The 22,045-nt window shown below is 38.7% G+C and overlaps 1 protein-coding gene across 1 annotated transcript; it reads left to right on the forward strand.

Moving 5' to 3' along the window:
• The first annotated feature begins 1,234 nt into the window (after positions 1–1,234).
• On the forward strand, positions 1,235–21,653 carry LOC108961589 (BPI fold-containing family C protein-like). The gene is given in 18 exon segments (XM_030237925.1): positions 1,235–1,267; positions 2,158–2,285; positions 5,857–5,976; positions 8,305–8,437; positions 10,341–10,519; positions 11,230–11,293; positions 11,381–11,449; positions 12,895–12,972; positions 14,489–14,592; positions 14,594–14,657; positions 15,614–15,667; positions 16,648–16,818; positions 17,450–17,517; positions 18,929–18,971; positions 19,862–19,883; positions 19,886–19,924; positions 20,971–21,047; positions 21,582–21,653. Coding segments are annotated over 18 exon segments (1,518 nt in total).
• Positions 21,654–22,045: the final 392 nt, after the last annotated feature.

The following is a 22,045-nucleotide window of genomic DNA, read 5'->3' on the forward strand; positions in this document are numbered from 1 at the left end:
CATACAGATATTGGTCTGTGCCTGTTCAGTTACTGAAGATAAAAATCAGAGCAATTTGTCTGACATCTATTGTCCTCAGCAGTGCAATGGTCAGCTCTCATTTAGACTATCAGGCAGCTGACAAGTTCCTTCTGCTTAGCTCTGTCTGCCTCATCATCTGACTGACCTTGTACAATCATCCTAGAGTCTGAGAGGGTCTTGGGAATAAAACCAAGAGTACCAGCTTTGGAGTGCAGAAGTACAGCTTGTTGGTGTGAGGAAGCAGTCTGAAATGATACTTCTTTTATTCCCATGGCAGTTCAGTTTTTCATTCCGCTTCTTACCCAACATACATTTAAGATCCAAATAAGAACTAATCAACTCCAAAGCACAGTAATGACCAAGACTGCTGTTTTCTGTTCCTCAGTGTGAATGAAATGCTACGGGAATGAAGTTATCTGCCTCAATGTTTCTATCAATCCTGTTAGATAAATATCTAGTAAATGTCCATGTCCTTTAATAATAGAAAAATCTGTCTTTCTGGTTTTACATCGATTTTTAACTGACCCTTATTAATCAGGATTGAAAGTGACATGTTTGCAGGAAAAGTTAGGACACTTTTTTGGAAAACATGTAGAGTATGTGACTTCATGGGTCTATTGTGCATAATACAGCATTTCTACCTTAAAGTATTTATTTTGAGTTGCTCAAAATAGAGAAAACCAAAATGGCAAGAACTAGACATGGACCAATTAAAGGGTACATTTTCAAAATTTGTCACAATGTGGATTATGTTCTCAAAATGTTTTTCCCTGAGACTACTTTTTCTTGCATATTGTCCTGGGATAACTTTGTAAGGATTCCTAGATGAACCAATATCAGGGCAATATTGATAATGCATTTTGTCTGTCTTATAGTGGGAAATCTACCAAAGACCAGTTTTTTATGAGATGCTAGGTCAAACATAGATAAGCAACCATTTGTAGTCTGACCTGATAATACTAAGTTCAGTACAGAAGTAAGACTAACAAAGGGTGATGGGGTGGGACTTTTTTTGGTGGAGCAGAGGGTTTGTGCTTTTTTTATGTGTTTTCTAGAAGATTATGGAAAAGATTGTCCAAGACAATGTGATGCTAGTTAGAAATCCAGGAATGGCTTTATAGACTCCAAATTACTGGGAAACCAGCAAAACCTGTTGCTACTAATTAACTAGCATGGTTTTATACATAAGCAGGTATGGTGATCACAGTCAGACATGTTAGAAAAGGATGTGCCACTCCCCTCTGCGGTAAGCCCAGCATAAAGTTATTACAGGTCCCTAATAAACAATTTTCTATTGCAGCACTGGGAAGATTTGAAGTTGCCTTGAGAAACAGTATTGTTATTTCTAGGAAATTGAGCAGCAGCTGTCATTGGTAGTGAAAATCAAGATCAATACAAGAACTTTGAACAAAGAAACCTTACTTTTATAGTAGGGATGTGTCATAGAAAGAAACAATTTGCCTCTGCTTTTGTGAATTTGTGTTGTGTGGTTATGTCCCACTACACAGTGGTTCAGAGCCTGCTTTGCACTTAGCCACACCACTGCATTCTCATGCCAGGAAACCCTTCTCTGTTCCTTTGTGATCACCATGTAATTCTCACACATGCTTTGAATTTACCCTTGCATTCTCTTCTCATGTAATCTCATTTAGTCAATCTCATGTAGCAGTGTCTGACCTACCTTATTGTATTAGACCAGCAGATTCAGTTGAAAAACGCTGGAACTCTCAAAGCCAGTGTATCCTAGGGAGGCTCTGTAAAAAGAAGGTGGTGTTACAGAGGAAGACAGACCTGCTCCTGCTTGACTGGGATTGCTTTGTCATGCTCACTTTGCAGGTGGAAGGACAGATGGTAAAATACAATAGCCAAGACATGGGTGTGGGGAAAGAGTAGAGTAGTGGAGCAGAGCCATTAAATCTCACCAACAGCTAGTGCCTGCCAAAGTGATATCCAAGGAATCAGAAATCTGTGCCGGCTCCCACAGTGATGGCTTTGTGCAATAAAATCATTAACTAAATCCTCTTGCCTATCCATCCTTGTCCAAATTTCATTGAGGGAAGTCATGGATATTGATTTTTTGCAACTCATGGTATGCATAATTTATGAAAGTATTTGTATCGTACATGTTGTTAACAGATCTGTGTCAAAGGTGAGAAGATGCTAAAGACATGGTATTTTATTCCTGCTGTGTTGGCTTCCTTGAGGCTTGAGGCTAATCCTGGTCTTAAAGTGAGGATTACTTAGAAGGGGCTGGCCTATGTTATGTCTAAAATTGCCAGAAATTAATTTATCATAAATACTCTATGTACAGAATATTGTTTCTTAATAGAGGTACAATGAAGGAACAAGCTCCTTAAATACTGAAAGAGAATATATTCCTTTTGTCACTTCACACCAGGAACACACTTTGTCTCTTCCCTCATTTATTTCCTTTCTTTTGTGTGCATCCCAGGTGTGAATTTATTCTTTACTGATGATTGCATTCTCCTGCAGTCCAGTAGGTTCTACTACATTCTTCATACCTATATACTTTCTTAGAACCAGGATTAGATGGTCATACAATTTCTCTTTTTTTAAAGTGTCAGAAACCTGACTTATAGTGCAGTATTTACCTGAAGATAATCAGACAAAATTGGGAAAAAAAAGCTTACCATTTTGGAACAGCCACATAGCTGCACACACCTTGACTCTCATCTCTTCCTGCATTTGGCATGGGACAGCACCTGCATGTACTGTTCTTTAAAAAAAAAAAAATGTAGTGATTGCCATAATTCTGCCCCCTAACACAAAATTTCCACAGTATGTTTTCCATACTCTTTCTATTCATGCTAACTTTCACTGTCTCTTACCTAAGGCTTACCCCATGGGTGTGAAGGACATGTAATAGAATTTTAGTTGTTTACAGAATTAATATTAGTAATAAAGGTTAAAAAGGCACAAATTCAACGAAGACTGGGTTATGCTAAAGATTAATTGTCATTTATGTACTGAGTATGCTGACAGGTAAACAATGGGCTTGTGAGATGAATACTAAAAAGGTTTATGCCACTGAGATGAAAGCAAGGATCAGGTCCACTTATTTGGCTGTATGAGCATTGTATTAAAGGCTTCTGAGGAGTTGAAAAGTGCAGGGCAAACAGCAATCACCCAAAATAGTATTGATCTCCCTTGCTTTCCAGGGATCTCTGATGCCTTTAGGTTCTTAGTGTGAGCACAGGAGTTCTTGTGACAGTCAGCATGGCCTTCCAAGTGCTGAATGAACAGACTAAGTTGGCCTACCCCTGCATTAGTAGTAAGAGCAGATTTACAGTGTCCCTCCCAAAGGTATTTCTCATATTTGAAGAACTTGGTGCCTGAGATCCTTTCCCTTAATGTGAGAATTGAAGGCTGAAGCAATAGATCCTGCCTTCATGCTTCTTGCCTGCTGCAAGAACCTTGAGAGAAATTCCACTTGAGATTACTGTCTGCCTTCACTGACAGTCATAAGAGAGCTTTAAGTTATTTCAGTGAGAGCCCATATTTTGCTTTGGAGACAGGAATTCCCAGGGAATCATAACTTACTTCTCCTTCATAAAACATGTATTTTATAAAAAGATTTTCCAGGGTTACGTTATCACAAATTTCAGTTCTTTGCTTTTTTAATACTATGGAGCCCGGCGATGAAAAAAACCCAGGTGTTTTGTATTCAGCAACTGTGAGGTCAAAAGCTAAAGACACTTGTGTTACAAACATTGGAAAGCAGGACATCATTCAGTATTAAAGTTTTAGTTATGTCTTAATCAAAGGTGTGCAAAAAGAAGGAAGGCCCAAGGAATCTGGAATTAAAAGATGCTCAGGTTGTTGACAGTAGGGTCTGTGTATATTATCAACACACAAATACCATTGAAACGTTCGAGAAAGTAGAGATTCCTTAAAGCAGGAAAGAAGGTAAGGAACTAAGTCAGATATCTGAAGCAGGCTGTAAAGGTTAAGGTGCAGTGGCAAAACATATGTACTGTGAAAGAAACTGGAAGAAATAATTTTAGAGTATTGTCTTTAAAATTCAAATAACTTCTTATATATAAGCAACAATTCAGACAGTTCTGCATTTGATGTACCAGCACTTCAGATGCATATGTCATACTTTTTCTGTAAGTAACTACTACATAGAGAAGTTGCCTTGCTATTTCATAACTTGCTTTTTCATCCAACAGATGTGAGGCAATCTGAGATAAAGGTGATGATCAAGTGTTTCCCCACATTATGAGTGAAGGGAGTTTAAGAGTTTCAGAAACATGACATGAACTCTAGAATAAGAAATACAACTCAGGGACAAAATGATCCTAACAGATTGTCTTGATCTTAGATTAAATGGCTGATATGTGAGCCTAAGTTATAAATGGGAATATTTGTAGTTGGAAGGTGATCTAGGTAAGGATCATAGAAAGAGAGTGTTGCAAGAACTATGTTAAAAATAAAAATTAAATTATTCATCTGTCATTTAATTGTCATTTATGTTCTGTGTATCTGGGCCTTCAGGTGCCTGAATCTAATCTGTAAGGCACATGCTTTCCTATGTCCTCTTGCAGTGTCATGGTTTGAGCCTGGCACAATGCCAGTGCCCCCACGAGATCACCTCCTTCCCTGGCACCCACTGTGAGATGTGATCAGAGACAGAGCAAAGCAGGCTCCAACTTAAGGTTAAAAGGAAAAAAAAACATTTATTAGCCTACAACTACAAAGGAAGACACACAAAACACATAGAACACAAGACGAAAACCTTCCAAATTCTTCCTCCTCCCCCCACCAAATTCCCAATTCCACTGCCACACTTCAGACAATCGATTCTCAGTCTCTCGAGAAGAGAGGAGTCCCTCTTGCGCCACATGACTTCCATGTCCAGTGCTCTCACCACTGCACATGGATCAGAGCTGCTTCTAGGGTTTTTCATTTTAAGGATACTTTGACCAGTTCCAAAGGGAGCACAGTCCTTCTCCTTTTGGGACACTTGTCCCCCCCAAATTTCATCCCCTGGGGCCGAGGGGTCTCTTGAACAGAGATCTTCTTCTTCTTCTCTTCTTCGAAGCGGAGGGCACCACCACCACCCTCCTCACCCGTCGTCTCTGTTCACTCCTCCACATCACTGCACTCTCCTGGCTCTGAGCCATCGCCTCCCCCTAGAAGGCAGTCTCTGTGTCACAGAAACACCAGTGGTTCTGCTGTGGCTACACAAGAAAAGTCCAGCCCAAAGCCATTCCATCATCTCCTCCCACCTAGAATTCTTCTCAACATCTCCTCAATCTCAATTTCTTCTCAATCTCATCAACTTCAGGAAGACTCAGCTTTTGCAAGGTTCCCATCTTCCTCAGAGGGGTTAAAAGTCTAAAGCTCTCTGCAGGTTTACTTCGTCAACTCCCACGCCTGGCTGCCCTGCTGGGCACCCCCCCCTTCTCCTTCACGCCGGGCCACTATCACCGATGCCAGCTCTGTCTCTCTCTCCCTCACTCCGGGGGGCGGGGGGGGGGGGGAATGGAGGATGGCTGCCCGAAGCCCTTGCAATGTTCTCCTCCACCCTTGGGCCCAGGCCTGGCCTACCTCTCTCTCCGGCCACATGGCTCCCCTCCCCCCCTGCCCAGCCAGATCTGGGCGGGGGAGGGGGGGTGGGGTGGTGGGTGTCCGCTCAGTCTCAAGCGGGACTCCAAAATGAAGTTCCCCTGGGAGATCACAGCTTTTAACCCCTGTGTTCTCAGAGGCGTATCCATGCCCTCAGTGGACAAACCAGGTGCCAATATTAAATCTGAACAGCGATTGGCTTGCCCACACCATCACAAAAAACTTCATTTCCTCTTAAACCAGGACAGCAGGCAGAAGGATTGGGATGGAGCTACTGAAGCAAGCACTATTGAAAGAGACTTTCCCAAGCTGGAGTGGGCAGGAGAGTTTCTCAGTTGTTAAGATCAACTATATCATTTCAAGGTAAGTAAAGGAAATAATATCAAAGTTTTATGATGAAACAGCTATTTATTACAACATTTGAATAATTACATAGCCACTATTTTGTTCAGTGTAAAATTTTAGTGGTTTATCTAACTCTGCTTCTGATTGGTTTTAAAAGTACTTGTTTATAGTAAATGCAGGCAAACCCAACAAAGGCAGGAATGATGCATCTGACTCCATTGATATTAGAAGGCTAATGAATTACTTTATTATACTATATTATTCTATACTATATTACACTACATCTAACTGAATCTGCACAAGCACCCAACTCAGCTCAACTGCACAGAATCTCATGACCGTCAGCCAACAGTCCCGACAGGGATTCAATTGGTCGTGAATCAAAACACTCACACCTGAATCCAATTACCAATTCCCTTCAGGTAAACAATCTTCCACAGTGCATTCCACCTGTGAACGACCCAGGAGCAGTAAATAAGATAAGAATTGTTTTTTCTTTCTCTGAGGTTCAGAGAAAGTGAATCCCAGAAATATTCTTGGGAAGTTGTGCCTTGCTCTTCTCTGTGAAGAAAAAAAACCTACACTTGTTCTGCTACACTCAGAGATGAGCTTTATAAAGCTTCTAAAGGAGGCACCTTGGCTGTTTTTCTTCAGCTGGTTTGTGTTAGAGTTTGGGGCAAGACAGGTGTAAACATGGCTATGATACAGCAGGGGAAATGAGTGCGAAAGAGGGCAGATTTGGTGTTATTAACAATCTGCTACTATGAAGGGCCTGTAGCAGTGAAAATAATCTGTTTGTGTTTGATGAAAAAAAGCTAAAAAAGGGATAAGACGAAAATGTGTGCAGGTGATGATGTATCTTGGTTGATGTGGCAGGAAGATGCTTTTTACAGAATATATTTGGATGAATTTACATCATAAATTACCATTTTAACTGGATAGGGCTCAACAAGTGTTTACTGAAGAGGAAAATCTTTGTACCAGGAACAGCCAGTAGAAAAATGGCTACATTAAAACTCTATAAGAGTTTCCTACAAGTTCTCCAAATACAGAGACTAATATAGAAGCAGGTCTTTCTATAGCCTTCAATCCCACATTCTAATAGGCTATAAACAAAAAAACAAGAGAGCACAGAGCCAGATTCTTCCAAAGGTACACACTGAAACGATGAGCAAAAGGCATAAGTCACATCAAGAAAAGTATTGCAGTTAGGAAAACATTCTAGGGAGCACCAGACCAAGGGCTGAAAATGTTGGGGAGTCTGCATTCTTGGATGAGTTCAAGACTCAGGTGGGCAGAGTTTCTGAGTTGTTTCATCTTTGAGTAGGAGGTTGAACCAGAAAAGTCTCCTGAAGTCCTATTTCAATCTAAATTATTGCATGATTTTCAAAACCCCAATTAATTCCCCCAATCATAGTTCTTGAAATTGGAAATCTTCCCAGTATATAATCTGATTTTAGCTCACAGCGAACAAGATACCTAAAGGTATCAGGCATGCCTGAGATGTTACTGGAAAGTTTTGGTCATTTTAACTGAAAATAGCTGGTGCCTTCTGCCCCAGGGAAAGCAAATTAAAGGCAATTGTTTCAGAGATCTCTGCCAGATAGCAGGAAACAATGACGAATGTATACTGCTTAATAAAATGACATGTGATATCTTTACAATGTTCAGCTCAGTTCAACACACCCACTTTCAAGACAATATCCTTGAATTTCAGAAATATTTGTTTTGGCAGGTAAATAGTCAAGTAAGATTTAATTTAGAAAAATGGATCCTCTCCAGACCCCTTTGCTTAGGCAAGGAAGCAGAGTGGGAGGACAAAAACTTTGATTTTCTTCAGCAAATACTAGCATTTGGACAACCTGGATTTATTTATAAATACAGCATTTGAGAGTAAACATGGATTTATTCTTTGCCTGGCAAGAAGATTTCTCTTTAAAGAGTTCATTTTTCTCCCAAGGAAAGGTTTTTGCTACCAAAACAAAAAAATTAAAACAAAATAACAAAAAAACCCAAACAAAAACAAACAAACCCACAAACCCACCCACAAAAAAAAAAAAAAAAAAAAAAAAAAAACCCAAAAAAACCCACTCCCCACAAAAAAACCCACAAAAAAAAAAAAAAAAGCCACCCTGGCTAAATATCAAGGATTCTTTTTCCAAGAATGCTATAAGGTGTAATGGTACAAGTGTCTTTCTTTCCTAAAATATACATGGGTCAGTCATTTCTAAGAAATGCTTTTACTGTAGCATAGACTTTGCCTTTTACACCAAAAGGGTTTTCAGAGATCAGAGGTCCTTCTTAGTCTTTTGACAGTCTAATAATGCCCCTTTCTGTATTCTGTAGGCTCAGAATTAATGCTGTAGATTTCTCAGAAACCTCTTCTTGCTTTATTCCTGGCACTGGTATTTATCTGTCAGTGGCACAGGCTTCTGCTACAATCAGTGCAGACTGGAGAATACACACATGGCTACTGGAAGTTTTATACAGAATGCAGGTAGGAGGGCTCTGGGAGGATTGCAAATGAAATTAAGAAATATACTGGGAAATTATTTTTCAGGTCAGATATACTTTATCATTTAACTACAATCCAATGATAATCTATTTGAATAAACTTCTTAAGAAGGAAACATCCCCTGACAACTAATGTTGTTTTGTGGGTTTTTAAGAATTATTTTACCCCAGAGGTCTCTTTGGGAAGTATCAGTTCAGACATTTGTTAGCATGCTCAGTTCATCCAGGCATTGCATGAATATTCAGGACCACAGAGTTTACAGTGGCCACATTTGTCATTTTCTTTGTACAGTATAGTTGAAAGGTCTACTCTAATAGCTAATTAGCTCATAGCTAATTAGTTATGTGCTGGTACAGTGTATATTGCCTTCCAAAGAGCTCCTACTAAAGGAAGGGCACTGTCACAATGCCAAACATTCAGAACTTCAGATATTTCAGAATTTGGGTTGCTATGGAAAACTGACTTAGCTTCATAAGCCTGTGCAGTGTAAGATTGTCTGTAATGGCATGATTACTAATTAATGACACTGATTTTTCCACTTATATTAGCATTTTTGCAAAACAATTTCAATACAATGGTATTAAATAGTATAGCTTTTCTTGGGAGTGGGGAGGGCTAAAACTTCTGGGATATCAGAAAAGTTTTCAAGGTGCTAATCTCTACAATTTGGGTTAATGGAGCAGCTGGCAACAGTAGGCATTGCTCTATTGTGAGCCAGATAGCACAGCAAGATGGATCACCAGGCTGCAAAATTTCACAGCACAGCATGTCCTGATACCAAAGGAGCATGGACATGCAGTTCTGCATTCTGTCTCAGTGAGACTGGTGCCTGGGAACTGCTGTCACTGTGCCTCCAGCCTCTCTGTTTTTTATTCTTTCACATCAGTATTGTGAAGAAAAAGATACATGAGCTGAAAAGGGGAGGTTTAGAATGGTAATGGTGAAAGGAGGGACTTTGTGACTGGCAGTACTAGACACTGGTTTGGTTAGGGGCAGTCTAAAATGGTAAAAATTAACCTTTTAGGATTACAGCTTCTTTTTGCAGGAATTTTGCTTTGCCTAAAAAAAATTAAGAGGAAAGTGGAGAGACTCATGGTTTAACTTTCTTTTGGATGGGGCTCTTTCTTTGTAGTATTGTGCCACCACTGTAGTAATGCCTGAGAGTAGAAACCCAAACAATCAAGATGAAAGAGTGAAAAGTGATGCTTTCAGTGTCAGTTCTATTATGGTAAATGAGGATTTTATAAGGCTATTTTAACAACCATTCAACTGTCTCTCCTACTTGCTTGGTCTACAGCTTTTGCAACTCCTTACCATAGTCCTAATACCTAAATTTGCTGGAATTCAGGTTTAGAGAGATTTCTGTTGATATCTTCGTAGGGATTTTAGAAAGATTTCTCTCTTAGAAAGGAGAATGAATGGGTTTAGGGCTGGACAAAAAAAAAAAAAAAGGAGTAATGTGAAGATCTAAAGGAGTTATTAAAAATTTTCTTACAGGAAAAAGCGAAGTGGAACAATTAAAATGTTGATAAAACTTGAGTTATATATTTATGAGCTATCTGGCTTCTGCTGTTACAGTCCCAGAGACATTCAGGTTGATCTGTCATGAAAAACTGGAATGTCCTGTGTTCCTGTGAAATTGTGACATTTTTGGAAACTTGTCAAATCCTGCACCACACTGAAAATTCATGTCCTGGAAACATTTGCATATAATCTGTTTTTGAATACCAGGCACGTCCCTAAAACACTTCAATCCCTTGGAAACCCATTTTTCATTCTAGATAATAGAAGCAAGAAGTCCTTTCAAATTTGATTTACAGGCCATTTCTTAAATTGTTCCCTTACAGCAGATGTTTTCTTGACTGAGTTTGGCTTTTTTTCCCCAAGCAGCAAAGACCAAGGAGAAATTGCTGTGTTCCTCTCAGGACAGTTTATTGCCTTTGTCTTAGGTGTGTCAGGGGGTAGCACAAGCCACTTGTCCACATTGCTACACAGTTGCCAGCTGAGCATTGATAGTGTTAAAGTCAAGTTAAGTAGAGCATCTAGGTACATACAGCAAACTTTCTAATTATTCTGTGGGAAGTAGCACTCTTTGTACCATAAAGGGACACTTTTCAAATTTTGATTTCCAAGGATCCAGCTACAGGATGTGATTAACTACTGAAGGCTCTGAAAAGAGATTTTTAATGATCTGTTTTCAAAACCAGTCTCCTTTGCTGAGTGTGTGAAGTGCAGTTAGTTTACTTTTTTTCCTGCATGTGCTAGCAAATGAGCTTACTAGACCTACTGCACATGAAAGCATTGACATTTGACCATATTAGAGAGTACAAGATTGCAAATGGAAGATTGTGGGTATAAAAGGTGTCTAGATTGATTAAGCTTTTTGACAAGCTGACCTACAATTTACAAATAAAGATTTCAAAAAAGAATATGAAACAATGTTTACAGTTCTTACCATGATTTTCTAGAATTTTTTTCTTACTCTTAGACAAAATGTGGCTAATTGAACATCATTTATAAACTACTATTCACAACTTTGCAGATTGCCTTCTGTATAGCTCTCCTGAGACGCCGAACCCTTAGGTTTGTCTGAGACTCTCAAATTAATAAAAACAGTCAACTGTTCAGTGTACTATATTGCTATAATTGCTTCTTGTTAATATAAATGACGTTCATGTCCCAGTCTGACAGATTTTATGTTTCAAATATGTCAGTCCATGGTAAGAAAGCCACTGTGTCCCTTTCCTTTCCTCCAGCTGGATCTACAGCTTTCTATCTGGTTATCTTGATAAGCCCATTCATACCAAATTGGATAAAAATGTAAGTTTGCAAAGATGGTTTCAGTTAGCGAAGGGAAGAGTTAAAACACAGGCCCTACATTTCTGACTTGTCTCTTTTTTCCTGTAGCTATGCCTAAATATCAAATACAAAATCCAACCAATGGATGCACTGCTTAGAAAGCATAAGGGTGAGTTGGTGATAGCAGTTTTTTGTTAAGTAATTTTCAGAGTGCTCAAATTGTAGCCAATTTTATTAGATGCCAAACTATTCCTGTGTTCATGGAACAAAAAAAAGGAATGGAAGAAAAATACAGCCATTGTTCTGTATCTTAACTTACTTCATACTGCACCCTAGAAATCTCTTGCATGCATCTTATATACAATATTCAGATTTCTTCTGTACACATAGGAAGTCACCTGCAATCTTTCAGTCTGTTGCACTTGATCTGTATTATTTCTTTAGATTTTGGAGATGAGCATTTTCCTGCTGATCCTTTATGCTTTTGGTGTGTGGACATAAGACTTGTGTTCAGTGAGGTAACAAGATGCTGCAGGCAGACTGTGTCACACAGAGCTTGTTTCTTTTCCACCAGTAACAATTCCTGTGTCATTCTTGCAGGGACATGAATACAATAGTTATATATGTTAAAAAAGGATATAAATAGAAGATTTTCACTACTATAATCAATGCCACAGCTTTTTATTATTGTTCTTGTAAGAGTTTTTCCCCTCAAGATTGAAAACATTTGGTTTTTTCCTCAACTCAAATTAATTAAATTCCTGTAAGTAATATTATTCAAGTCATAGAGTTTGTTCCCATTGTTCATTGTGGGTATTTCTATTATCTGCTCTGTTATTCATAAGCAGAGTAAGTAGATGTTTATTTTTCCTAAAATGACCTATAGCTTCCATGTGCCAACCAGTGGCAAATATTACTGAAAATCATGGTCATCAAGACAATTTTCTTATGTAGCACATAATTAAACACTTCAGGTTCAAGGGCACTCCAAGCTGTGCAGTCACATTCATATTCTAATAGAGAAGTTCATAATTTCTGTGTGAATTCCCCATTTATCTTTGAACCCATCTGATTTTTTGTAGTATAAACAGACTGTACAGTCCAATCAAAAGTAACAATCAGACTGAGGCTGCATCCAGCACCTTTCAGAGAAAGTCTTCAGTCATATTGATAATGAAGCCCTCTCTGTCTGTAAAAAGTCCCTTTTCTTCAACACTGATAGGCAGAAAAATGTGCTAACATTATTTTCCAAAGGATTTAGTCCTATTTAGCAGTATTTCACTAACCATATAGGAGAATTTAGTTCTCTTCTGCAAACACGCAGCCAAAATGGTGACTCTGCCCTAGATTTTTCACTGTATGAGAGAGACTTCTGCAAAGTGTATTCAGTTGTGAACAGCAGGAAAACAAGGTCTAAACCAGGAGAAATTAAGAATTTTCCAAAAGGAATACTCTCACTCTTTCCCTTATTATAAATGCTTTTCTTCTTCCATCTCCCAGCATTCTTCGTCAGAGTCATCATTTCTAAAATGCCTTTGCTTCAACTAAGCAATAACTGTTTGTGATGTGGTTTTGTAATTAGCATCTGTTTTGATTTTGTGTATCATTCTTCTAGTTTTAAGCCAGCCTTTGCACAAGTAGACTATTCCCTAGTTAGCTCTCCAGCAGTCTCCAAACCACACATTAACTTGGATTTGAAGGTTATTTGTCTTTAATACTGTGTGCTTTCTAAGACTTTTCTGATTATCTTTTGAGCTGATGAATTTTCTTTCACTACAGTCTTATTCAGCCTCTCCCATATTTACTTAGAAAAGCAATAAGACATTTTGGGAATTTTGGTCAAGTGTTATTTTGGAAACCAGCATTTGTTAACTAACCAAAGCTATTATTTATACTTTAATACTTTCAGAGTTGAAACCCTTCAGAGGTTCTTTACAAACAGCTTAAAAGTGTTCCTTAGATACACAGCTCTTGTACTGCTGCTTGGTCTTCACCTGTTAGCAGTGATACTTAAACTGTGATGGTTCCCAACTGGGATTGCAGTCCAAAGCTGTTTGTTTTGAGATGATTCAGCATCTTGTATAAGTACCAGTCACACCCAAAAAGAAGGCTCCTCTCAGACAGACCTTGAGCAGCACATAACAGTTCTTATCTACTTTTCACCTTTGTTGCAGGAGTGACCTCAGCAGCACCCAGTTTTTCCAGCAGTTTCAACAGTCCTTGTAATTCAGAGCATCCCCATGGCTCTCAGAACAGACTTCAGTTAAGAAAAATTTGCCAGAGCTGATTTTGTTCAAACAACTATTACTACACACAAAAAACTTTGCAAGCAGGATATACACAGCTTTAAAGAACTAAGCAATTACTTATCAGCTATTGTTACTGTATTGAATTCATAGGCTAAGCTTTGAACACATGGACATCCCAGTGGGACACAGGATGACTTTTCTAAGTCAGTCAAGGAAGTTATTCAGTGCTCATTGGAACAGGCTTGTTCTTGATGGTTATAAATTGTCTTCTTCCAACTTCCAGCTTTTTATCTTAGGGTTTTATACCTTTCCATGCCAGTGTTTTTCCTATTGAATCTTCCAGCTACTAACATTCACAGTATCAGTAACTACACTATCTACTATCTGTATTACTCTTCTTTAATTTCATGGCCTCATACCCTCTCACATTTTAATAGTTATTTTCTTAGCATGCCTGAACCAAGGTCCCCTGCCTGTGCAGCACCCAAAATAGGTCTGGGAGGATTGACCTCTGGGCCAGGACTAAGTGTTAGGTGATATAAAAGGCTCTTTTGTCCCTGTCCTAAGCAACTTCCAGTGCTTTTGAGGAATGCCTGAAGATTTTCCTGAGAAGTCACCCTCAGCATTAAATTTTAAAAGGTGTCTTTGCTACAAGAGAAAGAAAATTGTGGTCCAGAGAATTATTTTTTGTGTGTGTCTTGTAGCTGCTGTTCAGAATACTCACCTGAATGCTCAAATTAAAACTTTAAAAGCATGGCACCCTGATTTTCTTTGATTCCTGTATTTTTTAAATGAGCCATAATTTTCTGATTTTTAGGGCATAATACAAACTTATTTGCTTAGTTCAAGGTTTCTTTAATGTCAAGCTTTTCTTCAGACTAGGAAAAAATCTTTCTGTTCAACCACTGCTAATGCATTCCAACAGATAAAAATATTTCAACTAGAAATATTTGATGACTTTTTGCAGGGCATAGTCTATCCAGTAGGAAATCACACAGACCCTCCCTTTGTGCCAGTTACATTTGCTCTCCCAAACCAGGGTGGTTCCATGATATATGTGGGAGTCTGCAGTTCTTAAGTCTGCTTCACTGGCTCACTACAGAGCAGGGGCCTTTAACATCACTATTTCCAAAGAGGTGAGTATGATTTGCTTGTAATAGAATTACAAATATTAGCCAGATGTATAGTCAGCAAAGAAGACTAACACCTTTTGTTTGCCATTTCACATAGATTTGGGTCATACTTATACCATTTGTAAGAGAGATTCATGACATTCAGTTTGTCATAATTCAAAGTAGTCAAAGTCCCTCTCAGACTTCAGTCTGAACTTCTTGGCAACTCTAGGCAAAGAATGACAGAATGAACATCACAAAGTTGGTGTGCCAGGAGTGGCAAAAGGAATCTAAAAAAGCTTTTCTCAGCATGGATTCCAAATAGAAAAGGGCAAGACAAGAAAAAGTGTACTGAAGCTCCAGTCTGCTGCACAGGGGCTCATTATAAGTGTATTGGCTATGCTGAGAATCTGGAATAAATCCTCAGACTTAAGAGAGCAACAGAAAGAAGCAAGCAGCAGGTACAAGCAAACAAAGCTTTCCTCTGTGGTTGAAGAACATACAGGACCTCTCAGAAATGCCACTTTCCACAATGGCATTTGTAGTCAGAGTTTCCAATAAGTTTTGCTAACTGTAGCAATGCTAAGAGGGTCTTTATGAAAACTGGTGACAAATGGTACCAATAAATGTCATCACAGTGGTTAGCAGCAAAAAGGCAAATGAGATTTTTGAGTCCTTGCCTCTGACATATTCAGTGTATTTCATCTGAAGAAGTCTTAGAGACAGAAGTCCTGTCTGTTCTTTCAAAGAATAATGCTTGTTTACTGGTATATGCTCTTGAATCAAGTCCATGAGAAATTTCTTCTGTCCCAAAGAGCACTGTGGGTTCCATAGAAATAATTCTGGGGCAAGAAAATACTGAATCAAATCACGGATTATCTAAAACTGAAATAAATGGGCTGTGTTGTTTTTTTTTTTTTTTCCCCAAGGAAAACCTAATTTTCAAGCTGATAAAATTACCTAATTTATTTTGTTTACAGTTTGATAGTACTTTTAATCTAAGCACTTCCCTACTCAGACATTTTATTTCTGAGGTGAGTACTTTTATTTGTACAGATCTTTTAAGAAAAAGCAGTATCTAATATTTTCTATGCATATTATCTGCATGCTAGCTCATTTGCAAAAGCTGGGAGGAGACAAGAAGATTGGTCTGTTTTTAGTGCAAAATTCAAACTTACATGTCTACCCATAACTCTTCCTAACTATATCATAATACACCTTATTCATTCTCTACTCCTCTGAGGGCTAGATTTGCTCTCAGTCTTTGAAACAGTTAAAAAGGATAAGCGGTAGCCATCTCTCAGATCAGTCTCATTCCTTTTTAAGGTAATGGTACCTCTTGCTATTGGTAGCCTGACTTCTTTTTGCAAAGATTCCTGTTTTCTGACTCCTGGAGATTATATACAGTGGGAAATAATAGTCATGAATCTATAAATGTGATGCAAGAAATTAAGATACTATGAAATACTTTAAAAATATGGCAATATTTACTATAAGATTATGAAATTCAGAATCTGCATTGCAAGCTGAAGTTTTGTCCTCTAGGAGTTTCCCAAGCTTTCAAAAGCTTGGCTGTTTTGAAAGGCTGTCAACTTTTCCAATTTCTTTATATTGCTAAGGTGATTAATTTTTTTTTTTTTTACTTGAATCACTCATTTTCTTCACTTTTTTTTTTTACTGGAATCACTCATTTCCTTCACTTATTTAACACACTAATATCTTTCCCTTAAAATATGTTTTTCAGGAATAGCCTCTAAATTGTTTGTCTATGTATGTTCAGTATCAGTGAGTTTAAAACTTCATCATTTGCTATATCATCTCTGAGACTCAGAGTATATGCAATGCTAATTTTGTCACTTCAGTTGGTGTAATGAAAATGAAGATTTTTTCAAATACTGATTCATCACAAGAGGATTGGTGAATAGCACCTGATTATGATGCAGCTATAGGAACCATAGCTTGAGAAAAGCTTAACTCTGCCCTCAGCAGTTTTTTCCTCTTTGAAGCTGCACAGATTGCTTGGAGTTACACAGCAGCAGGCCCAGTGCTGCTGAGGCTGATGGCTACATCACCTCCTGCAGTCAGTTTAAATGCAGGCAGATGTGTCCTACAGATCACTGACTGTGTAGAAGTGTTTGCTGTTCTGCCAACTTCAACCACCCAGTACATCTTTGCAGGGAATCTAGTAACTAAAAGGAGCTAGAAGGTAATGTTCAGTGCTAGGGCTGAACAAATCACACACTAATCTTCCTGGTCCTTTGAAAATCTTAGAGATTAGCGTAAAGCAGCATATACTGGTCTGCCACAAATATGCACACTGTTTTGTTGCATTTCACAGGAAGGAAACACACACTGCACTTTGTAGAAGTTAATAGATTTAATAGGGAGGTGCAGAGAGCCCTTTTCTTAATGTGGGAGGTTGAGTAACTATTCAAGAATAAATTGAAATATATAAAAATGTTACTGTCTGATGCCCAGTGTTCCTAACCTCTGTGTTATGAAATAGTTCAGTGTGTCCCCAGACATCTTTTCATTAGATTGCAAGTGAACCAATTATGTCAGCCATGCAAGGACTTAAATGATCCTAATGATAACAAGACAATCAGGGCAGTGTTATCGCTCTGTTCACTCAATCCCTGTTGCTGGCAGAAAGCAGCAAATTCACTAATGATTTCACAATCCATATGTATTGACCACATGAAAAGTTTAGACAATGTGTTTCCAATCACAAAAGCAATTGCATTTGTGTCTGTATCTAAAACAGTATCTATCTGTGCATACAGTCACAGAAGACTGCTTTGTTTTTTTCCCTACAGACAGCCATTACCAGAGCCAATTTGACTATAAGCAAACAGGAGTTAATTATCTCATTACTTCTGAAGAGGTAACCAAGAAAAATTCAGAAAGAAGCATTAAGTATTCCTACATTAGGATACAACAGAACTTGTGTCAGCCTGACAGTGCTTGTTTCATTATGAGAAAAAGAATATTAGTTACCTTCTTTCTCATAGGAGCTCCAAGATACTTTCAACTAGTTAGTGTAAATCTTGGAGATGAAATATAATAATATTGTGGAACAACCATGTCTCTTGTGCCCCGTGATGTTCCCCCTTTCTGTAGCTTAAATACCTTTCCAGATGACGACGTTCAATCTATTGGTTATCTTGAAGGCATCTGTTTCAGTATGTGTTGGTTTTGGAGAATCAAGTTCAGTAGTTTACTCAAAATCCTCTGAATGTTGCTGTAAAATCTGAGCATCATAAACAGAAGTGCTGGAGTGCAAACTCCGCACAGGACCACTGTCCCTATAGTTCTCCATATGCCTTCATGAGAGGGGCAGAAAAAGTGAGACTACATAGCACACACTGCAGCAGCATGTCACCAAACAAATGAGACTAGAAAGGTGTCTGTAGTTTGAATCAAAGCTCAGAGCATTTTAGATTTCACTTAAGTCTTGCTGGTTTTCTGGTTACCTGCAGTTGTGCTTGCTCTCAGCTGTCTTACAACATATTTTATTCACACTTCAAGTAGGGCTGGGTTTACAGCCCCTTTCTCCATAAATGGACCTGATGGGTAGAAGCAAAGACTTTCAGTCAAGTAGCCCACATCAGCATTTCTTCATGTTAGCTCTATACATCAAGCTGGGTTAAATTTCCAGAACTTATGACAATTTTTAATCTATTATAATTGCATTAAAGAAAAATGTGAGCAGTCTTTTCTTAGTTTTGGTCACTGGACCTTTTAACAGGAAATGGGACTTAAAATGATCAGAGCCTGTCAGTATAAGTTTAAGAAGTAATGGTGCTGCTCACTTAGAGCTTTTGACACAAAAAGGTGTTCTCCTGTTCTTCAAAACTTTGTTTTTCCCCAGGAATATGTGTACAGTAAACCAAGGATTCATTATAGGATTCAATGGAAAAGTTATCAAATCATAATGGTTAGAAATGGATAGGAGTTTATTCAAATCATAATGAATATTTGACGAAGGTGTAGTTCAGTCATTCCAGGAAATTACTATTCCAGAAAAATTTGATTTCCCAAGTCTTATAGTCACAGCACGGGACTACACATGACCATAGGAGGAGATTAGTATCAGAAAGAGCCTGGTGATTCTAGAATTCATTTGTAGTTGTGCCAGTTTAATTAAAAGTTGTTGGGAATTGAAGAGCCTTTGTCAAAGTTAAATGTGTGAATCAGCATGAAATAAGTATGAATTTCCACAAATGAATCTTCAAGCAGTGTGCATAACTTGTGCCTCTACTGAATCCTCTTCTTTTACTTTTTTTTTACTTCAGGTTCCAGTTCTCCCTGTTGCACTCCAGTCTTGGTTTCCCTGATGTAACTTGATAGGTTCAGTGCCTAGGAAAGGTAGCTGAGCCCTTCAGAGACAAAAGAAATTCTTCTGAACTTATTGTGAACAATTATTGGTCTGTCTTGGGGATATCATCTGCCACCGTTCTTTGTGTTTTGAAACTCTATATTCTCTGCTTTTCTTTTTCTTTTCAGTAAGAGGAGGTATCTCTGAGAGTGTTGGGTTTTTTTCCTCATCAGAGGCTCAAAATGTTATATAGTCTGTCTAGGTTCAGACAGAATTCACAGCTGGATGGAATATGTGTAGTAGTTTGAGTGAATACAAAACCAGGCTTAAGCTCCATTTCAGGAATTATCTTAAATCACTTCAACCAAATACAGTAAAAACAGGAGTTTAAAAGGGGAATTAAAAAAGCACAATGCCACTATTTCGATCTCTCACTATAGACTTGGAAATGCTCAGCATTGCTGCAGCAACTCAGTCCAACACACATCTTTAAGTAAAGGGAGAAAGACTCTAATCACAGTGGCATTAAGACAGAGCATAAGCACAGGACAGTTCTTCCATCCAGAGAGCAGTTCACTTCTGAGAACTGAGTCCTGCCAGCTGAAATGAGGTACAGAATATTTCATTCCTAAAGATAAGGTTCATCCCAGGTACTTAATATAAAGAAAAAAAATGCCTTCCATTTAATTCATTGCAAGAAACATGGACACCTCTTTGCCATGTATCTTTTGCATTGTTCAGCTGCAACTTAAACCAAAATAAATTTTTTTTTTGCCTGAGATTTTTCTCTGTCAAGCTCTGCTCAGATTGTTTTGCTTGTCACTTTGGTCCTAGCCCTTCATTTTCCTCATTGAGCTACAACCTCATAGACATCAGGCACTAATCAGCAAATGTGCTTTTTCCTTGACAGCAGAAATCACTGGTGGAGAATTTTCTTATGCTTTACAGAGAATAGTGATTCCAGAAATCAATGGTAAGGACTGTAGCCAGTTCCTAAGCACAGCTGGTTGGAAAGCAAGATTGAAACCATAACAGGTAGTGCCCAGGTTTAAAGACTGTTATGGGAGGTTTTCTTTCCATTTGGACAGGTTTACTCTGTGCTGGACTTCAATCCTGGTTGTTCAGCCATATGGATCAGGGGCTGGCACAGAGTGTTTGCTCCCTTTCAAACACTGGGCTAGGGTTCCATTTTCACTGAATGCAGTGTGGCATCAGAGCTGAGACTGGCTCGAGTCTTGTCCTGACAGAGTCAAGCCATGACCAGAGAATGGCCCAAACTGAGGAAGTGCAGAGCACACTTGCATCTTTGGGCTTCACGGTAACTGAAATCTAACTTTCTGGTAATCTCTAACTTTATCACCTCCCTCTGCCTTTGTGCTCTCCCTGCTGCCACAGGCAGGACAGAGTAGAAAAGCAGTTCTGTTCCTTACTACCTGTGGGATGGAGGTAGTAAGGAACAAGGAACAAGGGGGTGATGGCAGAGAGAAGCAAGTGGGAGGGTACAGAAGGTGCCTCTGAGGTGAACAGATGTGAGAAGACTGCTGAGGAAAAAGCTGAGCTATCAATGAGGAGAAAAGAGAGAGAATGAAAGTGTGAGAATCAAAAGTCAGACATTTAGAAAAGCAAATTTAAAAAAGCTGGGGTTTGATCCAGGAAAATAGGAATAAATGAGAATAAGAGGAACCCACAGGCTAAGAGGATCAAGTAGAGAAGTAAATAAAGATGGACAGTAAGTCAGAATGGAAAACAGCAGAAACCAGATTGTGAGGGGGAGACACCAGACGAGGAACAAAGGCAGGCAGATCCCAGTGTCAGACAGCTGAGAGATGGTAAGAGGTTTATATGCAACTTTTTTGCATGTTTTTTTTGTCTTTTAATACATGTGAATTATAGCTCCCTTGAGAGGCCCAACAGCTAATTAAAGGGAAATTGCAAACAAATTGAGTTCCTTGAGAAAGATGCTTCTGAAGTGCATTTTATTATTACTTTCAAATGTATTTATATTTGTCCCTTTTGAAGATAAACTAGGGAAAGGATTTCCTTTTCTTAATTTTGCCCACACTAGCCTGACTGGATCTGTAATAAAAATGAATCAGGTGAGAAGGCAAATTTCCTCTTATAGAATATTGCTTCTGTGTCAGGCCTGTGAATTGGTGCATTTTCCAGTGGTGGGTAGATCTAAATTTTGTCAATAGTAAAGCTTTCCCTGTACATTGGATACAACATGCAATCTCTGAACCAAAATGAGCCCCCCACCCCTAGCAGTTGTAGGTTGTAAAGGGCCCACCAGCTTTTTGGGGTGCCATCATGGGGACATGACAAGGTCAGCACTACTATCCCCAGCAGGGCTTAGGAGCATTGAGTGCCTGAGTCCTCATTTCTCTGACCGTTCTCGAAGAAGGCTCATGGGCAGAGTGTGTCTGTGGTAAGTGTTGCTCAGTCTTTTGGAGAGTTGTATTAACCTACATCAGAGCCCATTCCTACCCTAAAGTTAACTAAAGTTCAGGAGGTACAAAGCCACTCTTGCCTCCTGCCTGGCTGAGGGTCTTACCATGGGAACAAGTCCCAGAGTGCTGTACCTGAATATACCTACCTGGTGAAATAAATTTTATACGTTTTTCTTTCATTAGGGTCATCTGGTTATTTACACTGATGTTCTCTATCAACTGGAGGGTGAGGAGGACATTCACAGCCTCTGCTGATGTCCTTTTAAAGAACAATAAGAGAAAAATGTAGTATTCCTTCTATTGTCTTATAGGGAGTAGATACATGCCTTTTCATCACTATTTTTAACGTTTTACTAAAAACTTCTTGAGCACTTTTCACAAAGCAAATATGTTTTTTTAAGCACAGTGAGTGTAGCTAATTATTATTGATGCTTTGGAAAACTTGCTGCAGCCTGATGAGAAGTGACTGGTTCTTTTCACAAGAGTTGTAGACAATACATTTTCTTAATATTAAAAGCCAGTTCTTGCATAATTCAATTTATCTCCATTAGTGTTAGCAAAACTTTGTGTATGGAGAGAGACCTTATCCTTTGTAAAAATTTCACAATTTGTCCCTTTGTAACTGGACACTGAGAGTGGGAACAGAT

The sequence above is a fragment of the Serinus canaria genome, chromosome 1A (genome assembly GCF_022539315.1).
Source record: "Serinus canaria isolate serCan28SL12 chromosome 1A, serCan2020, whole genome shotgun sequence".
Classification (NCBI taxonomy): Eukaryota; Metazoa; Chordata; class Aves; order Passeriformes; family Fringillidae; genus Serinus; species Serinus canaria.